Genomic DNA, 20,720 nt, shown 5'->3' on the forward strand with positions numbered 1-20,720 from the left:
ACCTTTTTCAACAAGTACTGCCACAACAACTCCTTTCTCAACAATCGGTCCTGTCCCAATAACTACTACCAAAGCTTCAACTACTTCCACTGTTCCTAGTGCCTCTACAAATGCTACTACACCTTTTTTAATAAGTACTGCCACAACAACTCCTTTCCCAACAATCGGTACTTTCTCAACAATTACTACTACCAAAGCTACAACTACTTCCACTGTTCCTAGTGCCTCTATAAACACTCCTACACCTTTTTCAACAAGTACTGCCACAACAACTCCTTTCTCAACAATTGGTCCTGTCCCAATAACTACTACCGAAGCTACAACTACTTCCACTGTTCCTAGTGCCTCTACAAATGCTACTACACCTTTTTTAATAAGTACTGCCACAACAACTCCTTTCCCAACAATCGGTACTTTCTCAACAATTACTACTACCAAAGCTACAACTACTTCCACTGTTCCTAGTGCCTCTACAAACACTCCTACACCTTTTTCAACAAGTACTGCCACAACAACTCCTTTCTCAACAATCGGTCCTGTCCAATAACTACTACCGAAGCTACAACTACTTCCACTGTTCCTAGTGCCTCTACAAATGCTACTACACCTTTTTTAATAAGTACTGCCACAACAACTCCTTTCCCAACAATCGGTACTTTCTCAACAATTACTACTACCAAAGCTACAACTACTTCCACTGTTCCTAATGCCTCTACAAACACTCCTACACCTTTTTCAACAAGTAATGCCACAACAACTCCGTTCTCAACAATTGGTCCTGTCCCAATAACTACTACTGAAGCTACAACTACTTCCACTGTTCCTAGTGCCTCTACAAATGTTACTACACCTTTTTTAATAAGTACTGCCACAACAACTCCTTTCCCAACAATCAGTACTTTCTCAACAATTACTACTACCAAAGCTACAACAACTTCCACTGTTCCTAATGCCTCTACAAACACTCCTACACCTTTTTCAACAAGTACTGCCACAACAACTCCTTTCTCAACAATCGGTCCTGTCCCAATAACTACTACTGAAGCTACAACTACTTCCACTGTTCCTAGTGCCTCTACAAATGCTACTACACCTTTTTTAATAAGTACTGCCACAACAACTCCTTTCCCAACAATCGGTACTTTCTCAACAATTACTACTACCAAAGCTACAACTACTTCCACTGTTCCTAGTGCCTCTACAAACACTCCTACACCTTTTTTAACAAGTACTGCCACAACTCATTTCCCAGCACTAAATCCTATCCCAGCAACTACTACCGAAGCTACAACTACTTCCACTGTTCCTAGTGCCTCTACAAATACTACTACACCTTTTTTAACAAGTACTGCCACAACTCCTTTGCCAACAATTGGTCCTATCCCAACAACTACTACCGAAGCTACAACTACTTCCACTGTTCCTAGTGCCTCTACAAACACTACTACACCTTTTTTAACAAGTACTGCCACAACTCCTTTTCCAACAATCGGTCCTATCCCAACAACTACTACCGAAGCTACAACTACTTCCACTGTTCCTAGTGCCTCTACAAATACTACTACACCTTTTTTAAAAAGTACTGCCACAACTCCTTTGCCAACAATCGGTCCTATCCCAACAACTACTACCGAAGCTACAACTACTTCCACTGTTCCTAGTGTCTCTACAAACACTACTACACCCTTTTCAACAAGTACTGCCACAACTCATTTCCCAGCACTAAATCCTATCCCAGCAACTACTACCGAAGCTACAACTACTTCCACTGTTCCTAGTGCCTCTACAAATACTACTACACCTTTTTTAACAAGTACTGCCACAACTCCTTTGCCAACAATTGGTCCTATCCCAACAACTACTACTGAAGCTACAACTACTTCCACTGTTCCTAGTGCCTCTACAAACACTACTACACCTTTTTTAACAAGTACTGCCACAACTCCTTTGCCAACAATCGGTCCTATCCCAACAACTACTACTGAAGCTACTAACTACTACTACACTTTTTTAAAAAGTACTGCCACAACTCCTTTGCCAACAATCGGTCCTATCCCAACAACTACTACCGAAGCTACAACTACTTCCACTGTTCCTAGTGTCTCTACAAACACTACTACACCCTTTTCAACAAGTACTGCCACAACTCATTTCCCAGCACTAAATCCTATCCCAGCAACTACTACCGAAGCTACAACTACTTCCACTGTTCCTAGTGCCTCTACAAACACTACTACACCTTTTTTAACAAGTACTGCCACAACTCCTTTGCCAACATTCGGTCCTATCCCAACAACTACTACCGAAGCTACAACTACTTCCACTGTTCCTAGTGCCTCTACAAATACTACTACACCTTTTTTAAAAAGTACTGCCACAACTCCTTTGCCAACAATCGGTCCTATCCCAACAACTACTACCGAAGCTACAACTACTTCCACTGTTCCTAGTGTCTCTACAAACACTACTACACCCTTTTCAACAAGTACTGCCACAACTCATTTCCCAGCACTAAATCCTATCCCAGCAACTACTACCGAAGCTACAACTACTTCCACTGTTCCTAGTGCCTCTACAAATACTACTACACCTTTTTTAACAAGTACTGCCACAACTCCTTTGCCAACAATTGGTCCTATCCCAACAACTACTACCGAAGCTACAACTACTTCCACTGTTCCTAGTGCCTCTACAAACACTACTACACCTTTTTTAACAAGTACTGCCACAACTCCTTTGCCAACAATCGGTCCTATCCCAACAACTACTACCGAAGCTACAACTACTTCCACTGTTCCTAGTGCCTCTACAAATACTACTACACCTTTTTTAAAAAGTACTGCCACAACTCCTTTGCCAACAATCGGTCCTATCCCAACAACTACTACCGAAGCTACAACTACTTCCACTGTTCCTAGTGTCTCTACAAACACTACTACACCCTTTTCAACAAGTACTGCCACAACTCATTTCCCAGCACTAAATCCTATCCCAGCAACTACTACCGAAGCTACAACTACTTCCACTGTTCCTAATGCCTCTACAAACACTACTATACCTTTTTTAACAAGTACTGCCACAACTCCTTTGCCAACAATTGGTCCTATCCCAACAACTACTACCGAAGCTACAACTACTTCCACTGTTCCTAGTGCCTCTACAAACACTACTATACCTTTTTTAACAAGTACTGCCACAACTCCTTTGCCAACAATTGGTCCTATCCCAACAACTACTACCAAAGCTACAACTACTTCCACTGTTCCTAGTGCCTCTACAAACACTACTACACCCTTTTCAACAAGTACTGCCACAACTCATTTCCCAGCACTAAATCCTATCCCAGCAACTACTACCGAAGCTACAACTACTTCCACTGTTCCTAGTGCCTCTACAAACACTACTACACCTTTTTTAACAAGTACTGCCACAACTCCTTTGCCAACATTCGGTCCTATCCCAACAACTACTACCGAAGCTACAACTACTTCCACTGTTCCTAGTGCCTCTACAAATACTACTACACCTTTTTTAAAAAGTACTGCCACAACTCCTTTGCCAACAATCGGTCCTATCCCAACAACTACTACCGAAGCTACAACTACTTCCACTGTTCCTAGTGTCTCTACAAACACTACTACACCCTTTTCAACAAGTACTGCCACAACTCATTTCCCAGCACTAAATCCTATCCCAGCAACTACTACCGAAGCTACAACTACTTCCACTGTTCCTAGTGCCTCTACAAATACTACTACACCTTTTTTAACAAGTACTGCCACAACTCCTTTGCCAACAATTGGTCCTATCCCAACAACTACTACCGAAGCTACAACTACTTCCACTGTTCCTAATGCCTCTACAAACACTACTATACCTTTTTTAACAAGTACTGCCACAACTCCTTTGCCAACAATTGGTCCTATCCCAACAACTACTACCGAAGCTACAACTACTTCCACTGTTCCTAGTGCCTCTACAAACACTACTACACCTTTTTTAACAAGTACTGCCACAACTCCTTTGCCAACAATCGGTCCTATCCCAACAACTACTACCGAAGCTACAACTACTTCCACTGTTCCTAGTGTCTCTACAAACACTACTACACCCTTTTCAACAAGTACTGCCACAACTCATTTCCCAGCACTAAATCCTATCCCAGCAACTACTACCGAAGCTACAACTACTTCCACTGTTCCTAATGCCTCTACAAACACTACTATACCTTTTTTAACAAGTACTGCCACAACTCCTTTGCCAACAATTGGTCCTATCCCAACAACTACTACCGAAGCTACAACTACTTCCACTGTTCCTAGTGCCTCTACAAACACTACTACACCTTTTTTAACAAGTACTGCCACAACTCCTTTGCCAACAATCAGTCCTATCCCAACAACTACTACCAAAGCTACAACTACTTCCACTGTTCCTAGTGCCTCTACATACACTACTACACCTTTTTTAACAAGTACTGCCACAACTCCTTTGCCAACAATTGGTCCTATCCCAACAACTACTACCGAAGCTACAACTACTTCCACTGTTCCTAGTGCCTCTACAAACACTACTACACCTTTTTTAACAAGTACTGCCACAACTCCTTTTCCAACAATCGGTCCTATCCCAACAACTACTACCAAAGCTACAACTACTTCCACTGTTCCTAGTGCCTCCACAAAAACTACTACACCTTTTTTAACAAGTACTGCCACAACTCCTTTGCCAACAATCGGTCCTATCCCAACAACTACTACCAAAGCTACAACTACTTCCACTGTTCCTACTGCCTCTACATACACTACTACACCTTTTTCAACAAGTACTGCCACAACAACTCCTTTCCCAACAATTGGTCCTATCCCAACAACTACTACCGAAGCTACAACTACTTTCACTGTTCCTAGTGCCTCTACAAACACTCCTACACCTTTTTCAACAAGTACTGCCACAACAACTCCTTTTCCAACAATCGGTCCTATCCCAACAACTACTACCAAAGCTACAACTACTTCCACTGTTCCTAGTACCTCTACAAGCACTACTACACCTTTTTCAAAAAGTACTGCCACAACAACTCCTTTCTCAACAATCCGTACTTTCTCAACAACTACTACAGAAACTCTACCTACTTCCACTGTTCCTAGTGCCTCCTCATGTTACTATGCCTTTTTCAACAAGTACTTCCACAACTACTCCTTTCTCAACAATCGGTACTTTCTCAACAACTGCTACAGAAACTCCACCTACTTCCACTGTTCCTAGTGCTTCTACAAATGCTACTACACCTTTTTCAACAAGTACTGCCACAACAAGTCCTTTCTCAACAATCTGTACTCTATCAACAACTCTACAGAAATTACAACTACTTCCACTGTTCCTAGTGCCTCTACAAACACTACTACACCTTTTTCAACAAGTACTGTGACAATAACTCCTTTCCCAACAATCAGTCCTATCCCAACAACTACTACTGAAGCTACAACTATTTCCACTGTTCCTAGTGCCTCTTCAAATGCTACTATACCTTTTTCAACAAGTACTGCTACAACAAGTCATGCAGTAGTTACACCTAATTCCACTGTTTCTAATGCCACTATAAATACTACTACACCTTTTCTAGCAAGTACAATAACTGAAGGTACTAGAGGTACTGTGACTTCTACAGGCAGTACCACAACAAGTACTGCCACAACTACTCCTTTCCCAACAATCAGTCCTATCCCAACAACTGCTACAGTAGTTCCACCTAGTTCGACTGTTTCTAATGCCACTACAAATGCTACTACACCTTTCCCAACAGGTACAACTAGTGAGGACACTATTGCTACTCTAACTACCACAAGCAATACTTCCACAGACAGTCCTACCACAACAACTCTTTTCTCAGTAACTACTCTGGAAGTTACACTTAGTACAGTTGTTCCCAATGCCACTACAAATGCTACTACACATTTCCCAAATGGCAGAACTACTGAAGACACTAGCCCTACTCCAACTGCCAAAATCAATACCTAAACAGACAGTACCATCACAACAACCACTATCCCAACAATAATCCTTTCCCAACAACTACTATAGAAGTTCCACCTAGTACCGTTGTACACTTTAAATGCTATTACACTTCCTGACAAGTACAACTACTGAAGACACTAGTGCTATTATAACTTCATCAAGCAGTCCCTCAACAATACTAACAACAACCTCTTTCTCAATAAGTAGTTCTTCCTAAAAACTACTTTCAGAGTTATACCTAAAACCATTTTTTCTAATGCTAATACATATGCTACTGCATCTTTTTCTATAAGTACAGCTACCATGGCCATTAAGCTTCTCTGCCTATCAAAACAAGCACTTTAAAAACAATTACTCATGACGTTACAACTAGTGCTCTGTAAATACTGGCTTTGGTGCGGTTATTTAGCAGTCTGACTCGTTCTTGTTCTTGGATGTCAGGACATAATACTATAATTGTGATCTGGCCCTCCCATGGGTGCTCTAGCATCCGTTGTCAATAACACAGATGTTTATTTACTTAATAATGCTAAAAATTGCACTTTGTTTTCCTATGGACTTTTCCAAATACTGTGACTACCTAGATAATAATTTTGTATTACCCACATTGAAGTTATTATTTTCTCTAAAAAATCCAAACTGTAACTGTAAATATGGGAAATGCTACCATTATAGATCTTGTATATATTTTTACTTCAGAAATGGAATAATTAGGAATATTTTGTTACTTTACCATGTTGAAAATAAAGATATGATTATGAATGTTAAAAAAAAGTAACTTCCCAAACTTTGCTACCATTACTTCTATGGATACTGTTGATATTCTTTCCACATATTTGATAACTATCTATTTATAGATATTAAAGCAGTTCCAGGAAATTATAATTAACCTTACTCATGAGACTATTATAGGCCTTTGCTATTACTACAAATGACTGGATTTACTTCAAGTCTCTAACTCATCCATAGACCAGAAATATCTCAGACAGAGATGAGTGTATAAAGTTATAATATTAGAAAGATGGTTCCACAGGCCCCACCCAGGACTGGTCCTGGAGGAGGGCGCTGGTGTCATTTGTTCACTGCTTCCCAGAGGGAGGCCCAAAGTCTCATTGGACCCCCAAGTTCTTTTCCGCCCACTGTCTGACTGAGCTGACCCGGAGCTGGAGGTCACTCAGGGAGCCCCGTGCCCTCCTCCACTAGGCAGCAGAGAGTCTGAAAAATTCATATGTGTGGGTGTCCACAGGGCCTCCCAGCACGCACTGGAGGCGCGTGGGCACCGGCTTCGTGGGGACCGTGGAGCTGGGCACCTGTTCATGCAAATTCTCCTTCTTACCTACTGAGCTCGTCAAACTGCAGGGGACGGCTGAGGGGGTCGGCAGCTACCGGGCGCACCTGAGCGGCACCTGGGTGTGTAAGAGGAGAAGACACATTTCCCAAGGGGGCAGCTCTAACACCCGGCTCTGGCACGACTGAGACGGCGGGGAGCCAGGCGGCCAGGTGGAAGGAAGAGGCTTACCTGGGCCCAGGGTGGGAGCCGGGCCAAGACAGGGGAGGAGCTGGGGAGGTGGGGAGCCGCACCCTGAGGAGCAGGCATCTTGGCAGGAGATGACAGCAGTGACAGCGACCCTCCGATGCCAATTGCTCTGGGGATTAAGGGAGGGGTGGGGGTACGGGAAGACAGCACAGCCAGCTGGGTAAACTGAGATGGGCCAGGATCCCTTATCCTGCCATCTGCCCACAGAGCACGGTCCTCGGGCTCAGACAGGGCCGAGGAGGGCTGGAGCCCGGGACTCGGGGAACTGCTCCGGGCCAGCTGCCGTCAGGGGTGATCGTTCCTCCTTTTGCCCAGTTATGGTTTCCTCCCCCCTTCACCTCTGGCCCCCAGAGTGACCCTTTCCAGAGCAAAACTCAGGATTCTGAGTAGGCGGCTTGCCAAGGCCTACAGATTGTTCTAGTATTCGAGCTGTGTGTTTTGGGCCAAGCTTCCCAGAGCTTCATCTCCTTCCCCTCTGGAGCAGACGACACCAGGAACAGGCAAAGGAGCCCGAAGTGAAAAGGGAATCAGCACGTGTCACTTCCAAGGTCTGGGTGGACCTTTGTGCACATTCGAAGGAGTGAAATGGAGACATGGTCGGTGAAGTCACTTTATACAGAGTTGCAAATAATGAAAATCTGTATTTATTTTTTTTTAAATCAAGGCCCTCACCACTTGAAGGTCGGCAAGGCCCGCCTGGAGCCACCAGCCTTGGCCGGAGCCATGGGGCCACATTGCAACAGCTGCTAAAGCTTCTGCAAATTGAAAAAAAGTAAACTCGGGGAGGCACAGCCCCAAGGTGCCAGGCCACCCTGCTCCCCGACATGGGGAGGACACCAGGTGCCCAGTGCCTATTTGAATGTCGTGTAGTCCCAGGCCTTGAGAGAGTGAGGCCGGCCAGAGGCCTGTCTGCCCAGCCCATACTGTTCTCTGTAGGGGGCAGTTGGTGTAGAAGGTGGGTGACTGGACATTGGGTGGAGGGTGTGGTGAGAAAATGAACCTTGGACCCATGTGTTGTTGTAAGCTAATGTTTCCTCGGTCCAAAAAAAATTGTTATGAGAACTTGTTGATCTCACTTGAGTACTGTTGGGTGATAAAAGAAAGAGAAAAGCTACTGGTAATGCTTTGCCATTTTAATTGAACTTGACCTTCACCACTGTAATAATAGAAGTCAGCTCTTACTGGGTGCTCAGTCTGTGCCAAGCTCTATTCTAAGAATTTCTCATCTATTCATCCATTTTTTCCATGCAATAGCTTTCATTGTTACCTCCATCCTTCAGGTGAAGAAAGCGAGCCCAGGGCCTCCCTCTTCGGTGGAAGCCGCCCTGTGAGCTGTTGGAGAAATATTATAAAAAGAATTAAGGCTACAAGACAGGGAGGGTGGGGGTCGGGAGCATGAGGGGAGGAGGCTAATAGACTGTGGTGGAGAAATATGGGTGCCTGGGGTGGGGTGGGTGGTACACACATCTGAAGGGGTATGAACTTGTATCCCTAAGTGATACCCAGTGTTGTGAACCAATATTAAAAATAAATTAAAAGTTAAATTAAAAAATAAAATTGACCACATTTCTTTTTTTTAAATATTTATTTATTTTTAAAAAGATTTATTTTATTTATATAAGAGCCGGGGTACAGGCCAGATGTGTGGGAGGGTGAGAGGATTCACCAGAGACAGAACAGGGAACAAAACAGGCAGACTGACGAAATGCACTGCTGAAGGGAGCAACAGGGAGACCAGAGAGGTCTGCCACACCATGTGGGTTGCTCTGAGGCCTGCGGGGATCGAACTGGCACTGCACAGACTGCGGACAGCTTCACAGCACTGTGCTCAACCACCTGCACTGCCAGGGAGGCCCCCAATTTGACCATATTTCTAAAGTAAGTGCTCTAAGAAAACAGGGGTGGGGGAAGTCTCTTCCCTGATTTCCAGCTGGGAGAATTATGCCTCTTACATTTAGTGTGTGTTGCCCTTTCAGCATCCAACATGGGGAACTGGAGATGGGTGTCCACGTCTGCACCCACGCTGCCCCACAGCAATCAGGAAGGGGATGCCAAGCTTGCTGGGGGAGACCCCTCTTCGTCCCACCAACAAGCCCACAGGAAACAGGAAGGTGCTTTGAACCTCAGTGAGAAGATGAAACAAACTATTGAGTTTCCTGAGAAAGCCACTCCCTTTCAAGTTTCAGGCCCAGAGAGTGTCAGCCACTAACTGCCGTGTTACAGGCCAGGATCCTGCTCTCCTGCCTGCCTGGCCGTCCCATAGCCCTGTCACTCTGTCCTGCGGGAGGACCTTGGGGCCAGAAAATGGCCGTGTTTCCCGTGTTGTTGTGGGGCTGTGTGCTCATGGCAGCCGTGAGGACAGGTCAGAGGCCAGGCAGAGAGAGTCATGCAGTGAGTTGAGGGAGGGAAGGGACCCCAGCAGCGTGGAGACCTGGGTGGCTGCTCCGTGACCCTCAGTCTGCCTGCCTTGTGTTCCAGACGCCGCTGCGAACCTGGTGGAGCAGAGGCCCCGGTGGGTCTTGGTACCTCGCATGCAGGCCAAGACCCTGCACTGCACCCTGAAGGATAGCCTGTACCCCTGGATGAGCTGGTACCAACAGGATCTCCAGGGGCAACTGGAGCTGCTGGCCGCCCTCCGGAGTGATGGGGACGAGAAGGTCACTACCCTCCCTGGGGCGGACTACAGGGTCAAGCGGGTCAGCAGCACTGAACTGGAGCTGCGCGTGGCCAACGTGACCCAGAGCAGGACCCTGTACTGCACCTGCAGCATAGACACAGTGAGACGCTCTCCGCGGGCGCACGGGCAAAAACCACGCCTGGCTCCCAGCCACGACCAGCTCCTCCTCCTCTGCCCGGCAGCCCCCAAACCTGCCTCCTCCCAGCCAACCCTCCCTCTGGGCTCTCCCTGAGGAGCAGATGCCCTGCTGCTCTTCCACTGCCCATCGGGGAAGCCCCTGCATGAAGGGTACAGCACCCCCATGAGCTCCCCAGAGCTGAGCCACAGACCTGGACTCTGCTGCTCGTGAACTCAGGAAAAGACTGAACCTCCCTGAACCTTCCCTTCTGTGCCTGTACAGGCAGGGGGTACCTGACCCGCCCAGAGGGTTGCTTGGAGGATTAACCACCACAGTGCAGGCGAAGCTCCCGGCACAACACCCAGGCGCAGGGGCTGGCTGCTTTCTCCAAGCACTCATCAAACATGGATGCACTTTAACACCCACAACAAAACCCACAGGGACTGGGAAGAAACCCGGAGAAATGCTGGGAGCTCAGAGCAGGGGAGGAATGAGCATCTCAGGGCGGTCCCCCGCTTGCACACCGAGGACACGTAAGCACCATGCTGCCTACTAGCCCCCCATCCTCAGGCCTTGCTCCCACCTGGCTTGCCCACACCCTAATTCCAAGTGGATCATTTTATATTAAATTATTTTTTATTGAGGTAGCCTGGAGGGATGCAGGGCCCGAGGCTCTGGGGCAGGCAACTCGCCAGCACCCAAGGGTGCGGGAGGCGCATGGGGCAGAGAGAAGTCGTGCCGAGACCCTGGGGAGCCCGGGCCCGGGCAGGTGCTCCTGGCGCGGGGCGCTCTGCTCCTACCTCCGATCCTCTGGACGCCACAGGGCAGGCCGAAGGAGCAGGTGGCCGGGGTGCAAAGTGGGGGGGAGCCCGTGAGAAGGCGGTTCAAGGGCACCTCAGCCAAGGGGGTGCGAGCTGGGTGCATGTGGGGAGGGGAGTTTTTTCCACCAGGGGGCGCCATCGGCCCACGGTTCTGGAGCTGCACCGTGGGCGTTGGGGAGACCCAACCCCCTCACGGGGCTCCCGTGTTTACTGAGACGCAGCCCCCCTTGTGAACCCTGCCTGTCTAAGGGGTGGGACGTGGGCCCGTCAACAGGGGAGCAAGAAGGTTCTCGTGCAGAGTCACAGCAGCGAGACATGTCTGCGGGGCAGCCCCCGGGGCTGTTAGATTTAATTCTGCGGCTGGGCCCGGGGCCAGGCTGGGCTGCACCGCCCGGAGCTCCTGCCCCGGAGCTCAGTTGTTCTGGATCACGTTTTCCATCCAGGCCACATAGTGGAGGACTTTGGTGTAGACGCCCACGTCCGCTCTCAGCACGCACCCGTCGGCCAGCGCCAGGATGCCCTGCAGCGCGCCGTGGCACACCGCGGGGGCGGCCGTGACCTCCTGCGGGAGGAAGGACACGGGGTTACTGTCCCCTGGCGCGGGACGCAGGAGCAGAGTGGGGAGACGAGGCCCGGAGAGCTCGTCACCTTGCAGGGCTGCCTCCTGCCCGGCACGATGCCCACGCACATCATCGTGTCCTTGATGCTGACGCTTCTGTAGGCGTCGCGGCACTGATTCGGGGAGATGACCGAGATGTCCACGTGCTGCAGGGAGGTGGGGTCCTGGGCTGCAGGAGAGAGAGGTCGACGCCCCTGAGGAATCATTACACACCAAGACTTCTTCTTCCTTTTCCCCTTTTCTCAACACACACACACACACACACACACACACACACACACACACACACACACACATTTGTGTCTCCAGGCAGAATAGAAAAGAGAGAAAACACCAAGAAAAAGCAGGACAGGGACAGGGCCTGAGGAAAGGATTAGCTTAACAAACTCTCAAGAGACAAGTATCCATTTCCTTCTGCAAGAGATGCACCTCTTGGAAGTTGTTTGTAAGTGTGAGGCATCTGCTGGGAAGTGAAGCGAATGAAAGTCTTCTGGAAGTTTAAGCACTGAGAGCGGGCCTTTGAGATGGAGGTTTTATTTGATCTTATTTTATTTCTCTCTTGAGCGTTCGTGTTTATTGTTTGTGCCATATTTTTCATTCATTACTGATTCCTATTTACGATTTACTTGATAAAGGTATTTGAGATCTAATGTCTTGTAAATGTAAAGTCATCACGTGTTGATGGGCTCCACTTGTCGATGGCAATAGGATGGCTATTGTGGTCACATCTCTGTCACATCTCATCATTATCATTTCATTTTTGTGGAGGAATTCCTAAGCTCTAGTCTCTTGCCAATTTGGTTATAATAAAATACTGTGAGTGTTCATTTTCTGTGCATTAGAACTCCAGGATTTAATGATCTACTAGTTGTAAGTTTGTACTCTGAGGCAATGTTCCTCCTATTTTTAGAGTTTGAAGGACTTTAGAGGGTTCAGAGCCTAGTTCTGCATGTGTCAAATCAGAAAAGCAAGTATCTGTTCAAAAAAATACTCAACAAATAATTTTCTTAAGCCCATAAAACTAAGATTTAAAACTGGGTCTCTCGATTCCTAAAATCAAATTATTGATTATCTATCAGTGGCTCCCAAGTGCTGTTGACTGTGCAAGTTACAGCAAAGTCCTTCCTCACCTGCAACAAAATGAGAAAGCAAGAACACAGTCTGATCTGTTCATGGCTAGAGTTTCTTGCTAAGGCGTCTTCTTTGGAAGAAGCATTTTATATTGAGATCGAGATCTTTGTTTCTATTAGGGGTGTGTTTGTTGGAATGCCTTTATTTGAAAACTACAGATGAATTCTTAAAAAGAAAACATTTGAGAATCTCTGCTTTATTTTCTAGCCCAGCAATAATTGTCCAGCTCCACATTTCCTTTGGGAAATGCTTAGTTACTTCCTGAGCCCGATTAAGATAAACTACGCTTTGTGTGGACACAGCTCTTTTTCATTCAGTGGCATAACCCAGATGAAGCAAACACACCGCTCACCAGGGGAAAGAGGGGTATTTCCAGATGCAGCAAGACAAGTGTGGCGTGGCCTCACGTGTGTGGAATCTCAATAGTTGAAGTCATGGAAACAGAGTAGAAAATGGTGGCTGCCTGGAGGGGCGGGAAGCATGTTAATCCAATACAAAATTTTCAGATATAAGATGAATAAGCTCTGGGGGTTTCATAGACAGCCTGTTGACTACATAATATTATAGTGGAGTCTTGAAATTTCCTAAGAGAGTAAATCTCAGGTGTTCTCAACCACACCTACACACAGAAGGTAAACGTGTGAGGTGATGGTGAATCATCTCATAATGTATCTCATAATGTACACAGATATCAAACTTCAGGTCATGTACCTTAGAGACGATGTGTTTGTCAACTATTCCTAATAAAGCTAAAAAAAGAATTTCTATTTGTCATATATTCAAGAAAATGTACTTGAAGGACTGAAGACACTTACCCAAGGGCAATTTAAAAAGGTTTGAGCCGTGACAACACTGGGGGGGTGGGGAATGACTGCTCTTGGCTTCCACAATAGGAGGGCTAACAGGTGAAAACAGGACAGTGGGTGAATGCAGGGCAGCTGAGCCCTCTTCCCATACTCTGGTGTCTACTATGTGGTGGGTATTAAGTATACTCAAATAAATTTACTCACAAGTAGAGTTGTATCAATAATTCTTCCTCAAGGACCTTAACATAGTTCAATTTTGCTTGTGCTCCCTATTCTCTTGATTAATATCTACGGTTGATTCGAATTTGCATGAATATTTTGGGGTAGGATCGTGGGCAGACAGGGATGAAATTTAGAAAAGAGAAAGTGGTCTTAATTTTCCCCAAGCTTTTTTTCATAGACTGAAACATGTGACATAGAAGATCAGGTAGAACATCTCGTTCAGTCATTTCAGATCTTATATATAGAAGATTTCCCCTTGTGAAAATAACAGAAGCTTTTTTTTTTTTCATTTTACTAAAGAAATAAGAGAACATTCAGAATGTTATCAAACTTGCAGAGATATTTTTCTTAAGCTTTTGTTTATCTGAGTCACCATCTTGTACAAGAAAGTTCTTTCTGATTTAATGAAGCAGTATTTACTTCTATTTAGTGCGTTGTGTTTACTTCGTATTTTAAAGTTTTATGTTTCCTTGTTATCTGGAAGAGTCTGACAATATAATATCCAACTTAACATGTGCCACATTTTAGAGTTAAGAACCTTAAGGTTCCAAGGGTAAAAGGACTTGCGATCACACAGCACACCTGGACTGGAAAACAAGTGTCTTCCACGAGCATCACTTGCATCATCTATGAAAGCAAGGCTAAGGGAAAGATCGAGTGGGGGAAACCTGCAGGACTCCTTCAGCTGAAGTACAGGGGAAGAGAAGGGATGAAAAGGATGAACCGAGAGTTCAGAAGAAAGTCTCACTGGGAAGGACTTCAGGACTCAAGGGGAGCAACAGAGAAGCACGTCCATTCCTGAGCAGACACTGAACTTGGACTCACTGATTTCGCAGCTGCTGTAGGCCCAGGTGGAGACCGTGCACGTGCTATTCTCCGGGGCAGGTTCACGAGGCAGGCTGACCGGTTGTACATACTCATTGAGTTGAATATTTTCCTTCAGCTTGATTAACATGAGGTCATGATCGATAGACGTGATTGAGAAGCCTGAGTGATGAATCATCTTCTCAAAGCCCACCTCTTGGACATTATTTTCTTTGGGATTTGATGGGTTTGAAACTCCCAGGATCACCGAAAGCTTCCTGGAATGTCGTGGAGTGCATGAGAGGACTTACAGAGAATGCTCATCCCTCCTCAGTGTCCTTACCGTCTCCCCCACCCTGGCTCTGCCCTTCTCAGCAACCCCGGGGGCCTCCCTAATACCGTAGAATTGGGCAGTGGCTGCAAGCGGGGCTTGCACTGTGCCCAACTTTGGAACCCAAAGCCTAATGAGCCCGCAGGTCCTATCACTCACGGCAGGTGGCAGTGGGCAGCTGTGAGCACCCAGAGGGGGTGGATGAGGACTCCAGCGCAGGGCAAGTAATCAGATTTCAAGTAGACCAAGTAGGGTGTAGAGACGCCATTTGTGAAATCCGGATCAAAGGCCAGAGCAACTGAAAGTGGCAGAGATAGGAACTTCTGAGACATTTTTTGTTGAAGGATTATGAGGAAAAAATAAAGGAAAATTACTAATAGTTTCCCAACTTTCCTCTGCTCTTTTCCCCAGGACCTTTGTATGTTAATTGAATTTGTACACTGGCTTACTTTATTCTAAAACATGAAAAAAATTATAGAAATATACCCGTTTCAAAAGATAAAATGTGTTCTCCCTTTTAGATGTCAATAAATAAATGTAGAAGTCAATAAATAAATAATTTTTCAAATTACAGTATGAGGTTCCTTAAATATATTCCACAATTCAGAGGACATATCTTAAATCTGATTGAATGGTTTTGCTCCCACTCACACTCTGTTAGCATTTGGTTTGTTCTTGAAATAAATCCTGGGGGATTTACTAGTTTTACCTTTTTTTTTAAATTTTTATTCATTTATGCATACACGATCTGGGTACAAGCCAGAGATGCGGGGGATGAGACGATTCACCAGAGACAGAGTGGGGAGCAGAACAGGCAGATTGACTGAAACACACTGCTGACGGGAGCAGCAGGTGAGACAAGGGAGCTCTGCTTCCCCATGTGGGTAGCTCCCTGGCTAGGGATCGAACTCGTGCTGTGGAGGCTGCGGATTGCCTCATAGTGTGGTGCTTAACAAAAGGTTAAGCACCTTTTGTTAAGCACCACAGGGAGGTCCTAGTTTTACCATTTTTAGAAAGCTTTGTCCAACCTTAGCTCTTTCTGTATAAGGCAGACTGATATAAGGCAGAATAATATGATTTCAAGAACAAACCAAATGCTAACAGAGTGTGAGTGGGAGCAAAACCATTCATTCAATAAGTAAATATCAAACAGCTAGTATGTGCTAGAGTCCGTTTAAGTGCTTGGATTATATAGTGAGCAAACACAAATAACTCTGCCTTCATACATTCTACCTCAATACCTTCCAGAATAATGCACACTGCATAAGTAAGTGGTATGGTGTGTTGAATGGTGATTTGTGCTGTGGGGAAAAAGATAGAAGAGGGCTAGGTGGTATCAGAGGAGTCTGTGTGCTTGTGTGTATGTTTGTGTGCGCAAGTATATATGTATTAGTGTTTGCATGTGTGTGTGCACAGCGGTGGGGGGGAGAGCATTGTGCAATATTAAATCCCAGTTGGCTAGATTTCTTGAGCAAGGTGAGATAAACAATGAAATGAAGGTGGGGAAGTTAGAGAATCCCTTACCGGGGAGACAAGACCCCAGGCCAAGGAAGCAGCTAGATCAGGAGCCAATGGGACAGCTATAAATCAGAGACTTTCTGCAGGGGAGGGGGAGGGAGAGGGATCAAAACGTGGGTGGGAGGAGCACAAGGGACAAAGGTGATGGTGCACGGGTGAATTGGTGGTGGGAATTTTATGGGGCCTACACCTGATGTAAAATATAAACAAATAAAGAAATTAATTATATGTTTTAATTATAAAAACAAAGAGTCAATGGGCTGGATAACCCCCGAGGTCAGCATAGGGGGCCTGATGAGGGCTGGGAAGAGTCAATAAGGACAGAGGTCAAAGAAGAGGTGCAAGGTTAAGGTTTCGTTTAGTGTCTTGTCTTCTGAGTGAAATGTGGAAGCACTTTAGGGTTTTGTGTAAAGGAAGCATGAGCATTTCCCTCTGGACAAGCGTCGAGTGATGGAGAATGAGGCAGAGAGAACTGTTAACATAATTTGATAGTCCAGTCAAGAGATGGTCCTGGACCGTGGTGGGCGCTGGAGGTGATAGATGAGGTTGGATTTGAGATATGTTTAGAAAATAGAGACAACAAAATGTTCCAGATGGATTGGATGTGGGTGTGAGACAAAAAGGATCAATAAATATCCTCGATGTTTTTGTGTAAGTAAGAGGGACCAGGCCTGGACAAGACCAAACCCTTGAATGTCTTGCTGTGTGTTAACTGGACCCCTACTTCAACCCCCACCCCTAATCCCCATTCCCTCATTTCGACCAATCCTGTTCTAGACAGCTCACGGCTCTCATCTCAGTCCTCCTGAAGAGCAGGTCTGGTCTGGGGGTTTCAGCGTCCATGCCTCCCCAGAAACACTCAAGCAATCACTCCGAGGGGAGGTGGGCAGGTAGAGCCCAGGAGGAAAGCTGGCGGGAAGGGTGACACAGGTGAAGGAGGAGCAAGAGCTGTACTGAAGTCTGGAACGCCTCCTCCTGGTTTGTTTTTTATGCATAGAAGAACTGGGTGTGTAGGCCAGAGGGGGTGAGAGGATTCATCAGAGACAGAGTGGGGAATAGAACAGGTGGATCCACTGAAATCCACTGCTGAGGGGAACAGTGGGCGAGACAGGAGAGGTCTGCTGCGCCATGTGGGTTGCTCCCTGGCTGGGGATCGAACTCATGCTGCAATGACTGGCATGAGCTTGATAGCGCTGAGATTTTAACCCCTGCGCCACCAGGGAGGCCCCCTCCTCCTGTCTTTATCTCTTTATCCATTTTGCATATTTCCTTCAGGATTTCTCTTGGGCAAATCAAGAGAAAATTGTACACTCACCAGACAGGTTCAAGAGCATCCAGAAGAGGATAAACATCATAATGATGTCAAAAGCCTTTTCGAAGGAGGAGGCTTAGCTCAAGGTCTCTGGAAGAGAAGGAGAGGATGGAGGGAAAAGGACTAAGTAAAGTGGAGCCTCCAGAGCAGAAGGTTGTGTGTGCATGTAAGATGAAGCAATAAGGGGTCCTGAGGTTGGAATCCCAATGGATTCTTCCAGTGACAGGATACAGCTCCAGGAATGGGGTCTAGCAATCAGTTGTCTGGAGTAGGAAGGACAAGAACAGATTCCTGGTGACTTGGTTGCTGAGAGTTGAGATTGTGTCTGGAATTCAGGGAACACGGCAGGCAGCCCGGAACACATTGGCACCGGGAGTGCTCCCCCAGCCTCCTCCTCTCTGCCCCGACTTTGTCAAACTCCGTGGACAGGTCCCTCTCTGAACCGCATGAAGGACACTGACCCCTCCCGCCTGTGTGATGCTGACCCCTCATTTGTGTGGCACGGACTTTTATCTCCAGGACGCTGCCCAGGCCTCTGGTGCTGACCTTGACCACTCTGCCTAATGCTCAGTGAGTTATAGTAGCCCTGTCCTTCATATTGTTACTCATCCTTTTACCCATTTAACCGTGCGATCAGTAATTCATAATATATGTGACTGAGCTATGCTCTCTGCTCAATGCTGAGGATGTCAAGGTGAAGACCATGTCCCTGCCTTCAAGGAGCTTATAGAATAAAGGGGGTGATAGGTACATAGGTGGGCGGTAATGAAACAAAGTATTCAGAACTAAAAATCAAGGTATACCATGGATTGTGTGAAAAAGTTTGCACACACATCTGATAATATACATCTCATCAAGGTTTTATACCCAAAATGTATTAGGAAATCACAGAACTTAACAAGGAAAGAAACTGATTAAAGGTGGGCCACATATTAAAGAGATCAGAAACAACAAGTGTTGGCGAGGATGTGGAGAAAAAGGAACGTTGTGGGTGGGAATGTACATGGTGCAGCTCCTCTGTGTAGCTCCACTACATAGCTGGTAGTATGGTGAAAATCCAAAATACGACAACACCAAGTGTTGGCAAGGATGTGGAAAAACAACAAGAACTCCCATTACTTGTGGGAACACACAATGGTGCAGCATTTTGGGAGATAGTTTGGGGGTTTCTTGTAAAACCAAACATAATCTTACCATGTAATCAGAAAATGCACTCCTAGGTATTTACCCCAATGAGTTGAAAACTTATGTCCACAGAAAAACTTACACATGAATGTTGAAAATTTTCTTCATAAAACTTGATGCAACCGTTTCACTTATAGCAGGAATATAGGGAAACCAAATAAGACAGCAGTGTAAAAAAATAATCACAGTACAAAACACAACAGAGCAAAAACGGACAATTATAAACCAGAGACATCCTGCAGGGGGGAGGAGGGAGAGGGATCAGAGGGAGGGAGGGAGGAGCCCAGGGGACTGAGGTGATGGTGCACGGGTGCATTGGTGAAGGAAACTCAGGGGGACTACACCTGAGGGGGTGGGGGGAAGCAAATATTGTTTAAAAATGAACAATGATATAAAAATAAATAAATAGATAAATAAATAATATGAAAAACAGCAACAACAATGATGCAACAAAATGTCTATCCATGGGTGAATGGATAAACAAAGCATGGCACATCCTTACAGTGGAATATGATTCAGTGATTTTAAAAAAAAGAGCTATTAAGTGACAAAAAGTCATGGAGGAAAGTTAAATGAGTATTACTAAGTGATAGTAGGCAGCCTAGAAAATACCTATTGTATGATTCCAATTTTTGGAAGCCAAACTATGAAGACAATAAAAAGATCAGTGATCTTGGGGACACGCACACACAGGGCATTTTTAGGGCAGTAAAGTATTCCATGTGATACCGTAATGGGGGGTAACTGACCCTATGCATTTATCCAAATCCATAGAACTGAACAACATAAAGAACAGATTATGACATCCACTGTGGACTTTAATGAATGATAATATATCAATATCAATTGCTGATTGTAACACTGCACCAATGCAAAGTAACAATTTAACAAATGAATTACTCAGCTTTAGAATCTAGGTGGCAGGTATGCATGGAACCATTCTTTCACCCTTATTGTTAGTTTGAAGATTTTCACAATAAATTGTGCTAGGAAATTGTTTAAATTCGAGGTATGTGCCTTAGAGCCCAGAGCTAATGACAATTCTTCAGTCTATATCTTGTGTGAAAAAGGGGGCTTTGGAAGTTACACATTGCCTACGTCTTAGAGAAGGAGGAGATTATCTGGCATGAGAAGAGAAAAATTAAGTCAAAAAGAGGGAACAGAAGATTGGGCAGTGAATCAGAGCAGGAAGCAGCAAGAGGATAGGGATGAGACAGGCAAATGGGTGGGTCGAAGATGACGAGAAAAATCCTTGTTGAATTCAAAGGCATTAACACACACAGTTGAGGTGGTTTTGTGTAGGTGCTTGGATAAGCTGTGGGTCTTTTTTTAACATTTATTTATTTATTTATACAGGAAGCGGGGTACAGGCCAGATGTGTGGGAGGGTAAGAGGATTCACCAGAGCCAGAGTGGGAAACAGAACAGGCAGACCAACGAAACACACTGCTGAGGGGAGCAGCAGGCGAGACAGGAGAGGTCTGCTGCGCCATGTGGGACCCTCACCGGCTGGCCGGGATCGAACCCGCGCTGCAGAGGTTACGGACAGATTCACAGCGCTACGCTCAACTGCCTGCGCCACCAGAGGAGGTCCTAAGCTGGGGGTCTTAGACATTATCCAT

General features: G+C 45.8%; 2 protein-coding genes across 2 annotated transcripts in view; one reads left to right on the forward strand and one right to left on the reverse strand.

Annotated features, from left to right (window-relative positions):
* The window catches only part of LOC119250913 (probable maltase-glucoamylase 2), a 74,290-nt gene extending 62,886 nt beyond the window's left edge, over nt 1-11,404 (forward strand). Inside the window, exons 49-54 of the mRNA XM_054691923.1 lie at nt 466-5,216; nt 5,672-5,742; nt 7,265-7,432; nt 9,532-9,681; nt 10,034-10,307; nt 10,999-11,404. Coding sequence (XP_054547898.1) covers nt 466-5,216; nt 5,672-5,742; nt 7,265-7,432; nt 9,532-9,681; nt 10,034-10,307; nt 10,999-11,404 — 5,820 coding nt within the window. The remainder of the gene's footprint in view (nt 1-465; nt 5,217-5,671; nt 5,743-7,264; nt 7,433-9,531; nt 9,682-10,033; nt 10,308-10,998) is intronic.
* Nucleotides 11,405-11,500: 96 nt separating this feature from the next.
* Nucleotides 11,501-18,355, reverse strand: LOC119254427 (serine protease 58-like). Its single transcript, XM_037521561.2, has 5 exons — nt 17,918-18,355; nt 15,244-15,382; nt 14,775-15,031; nt 11,820-11,959; nt 11,501-11,733 (listed from the first exon to the last, which is right to left on the reverse strand). Exons 1-5 carry the CDS (start codon nt 17,955-17,957, stop codon nt 11,584-11,586), a joined length of 726 nt encoding a protein of 241 aa, XP_037377458.1. The 5' UTR covers nt 17,958-18,355; the 3' UTR covers nt 11,501-11,583.
* Nucleotides 18,356-20,720: the final 2,365 nt, after the last annotated feature.

This window comes from Talpa occidentalis, unplaced genomic scaffold (assembly GCF_014898055.3).
Source record: "Talpa occidentalis isolate TD23 unplaced genomic scaffold, MPIMG_talOcc4v2.1, whole genome shotgun sequence".
Lineage (NCBI taxonomy): Eukaryota > Metazoa > Chordata > Mammalia > Eulipotyphla > Talpidae > Talpa > Talpa occidentalis.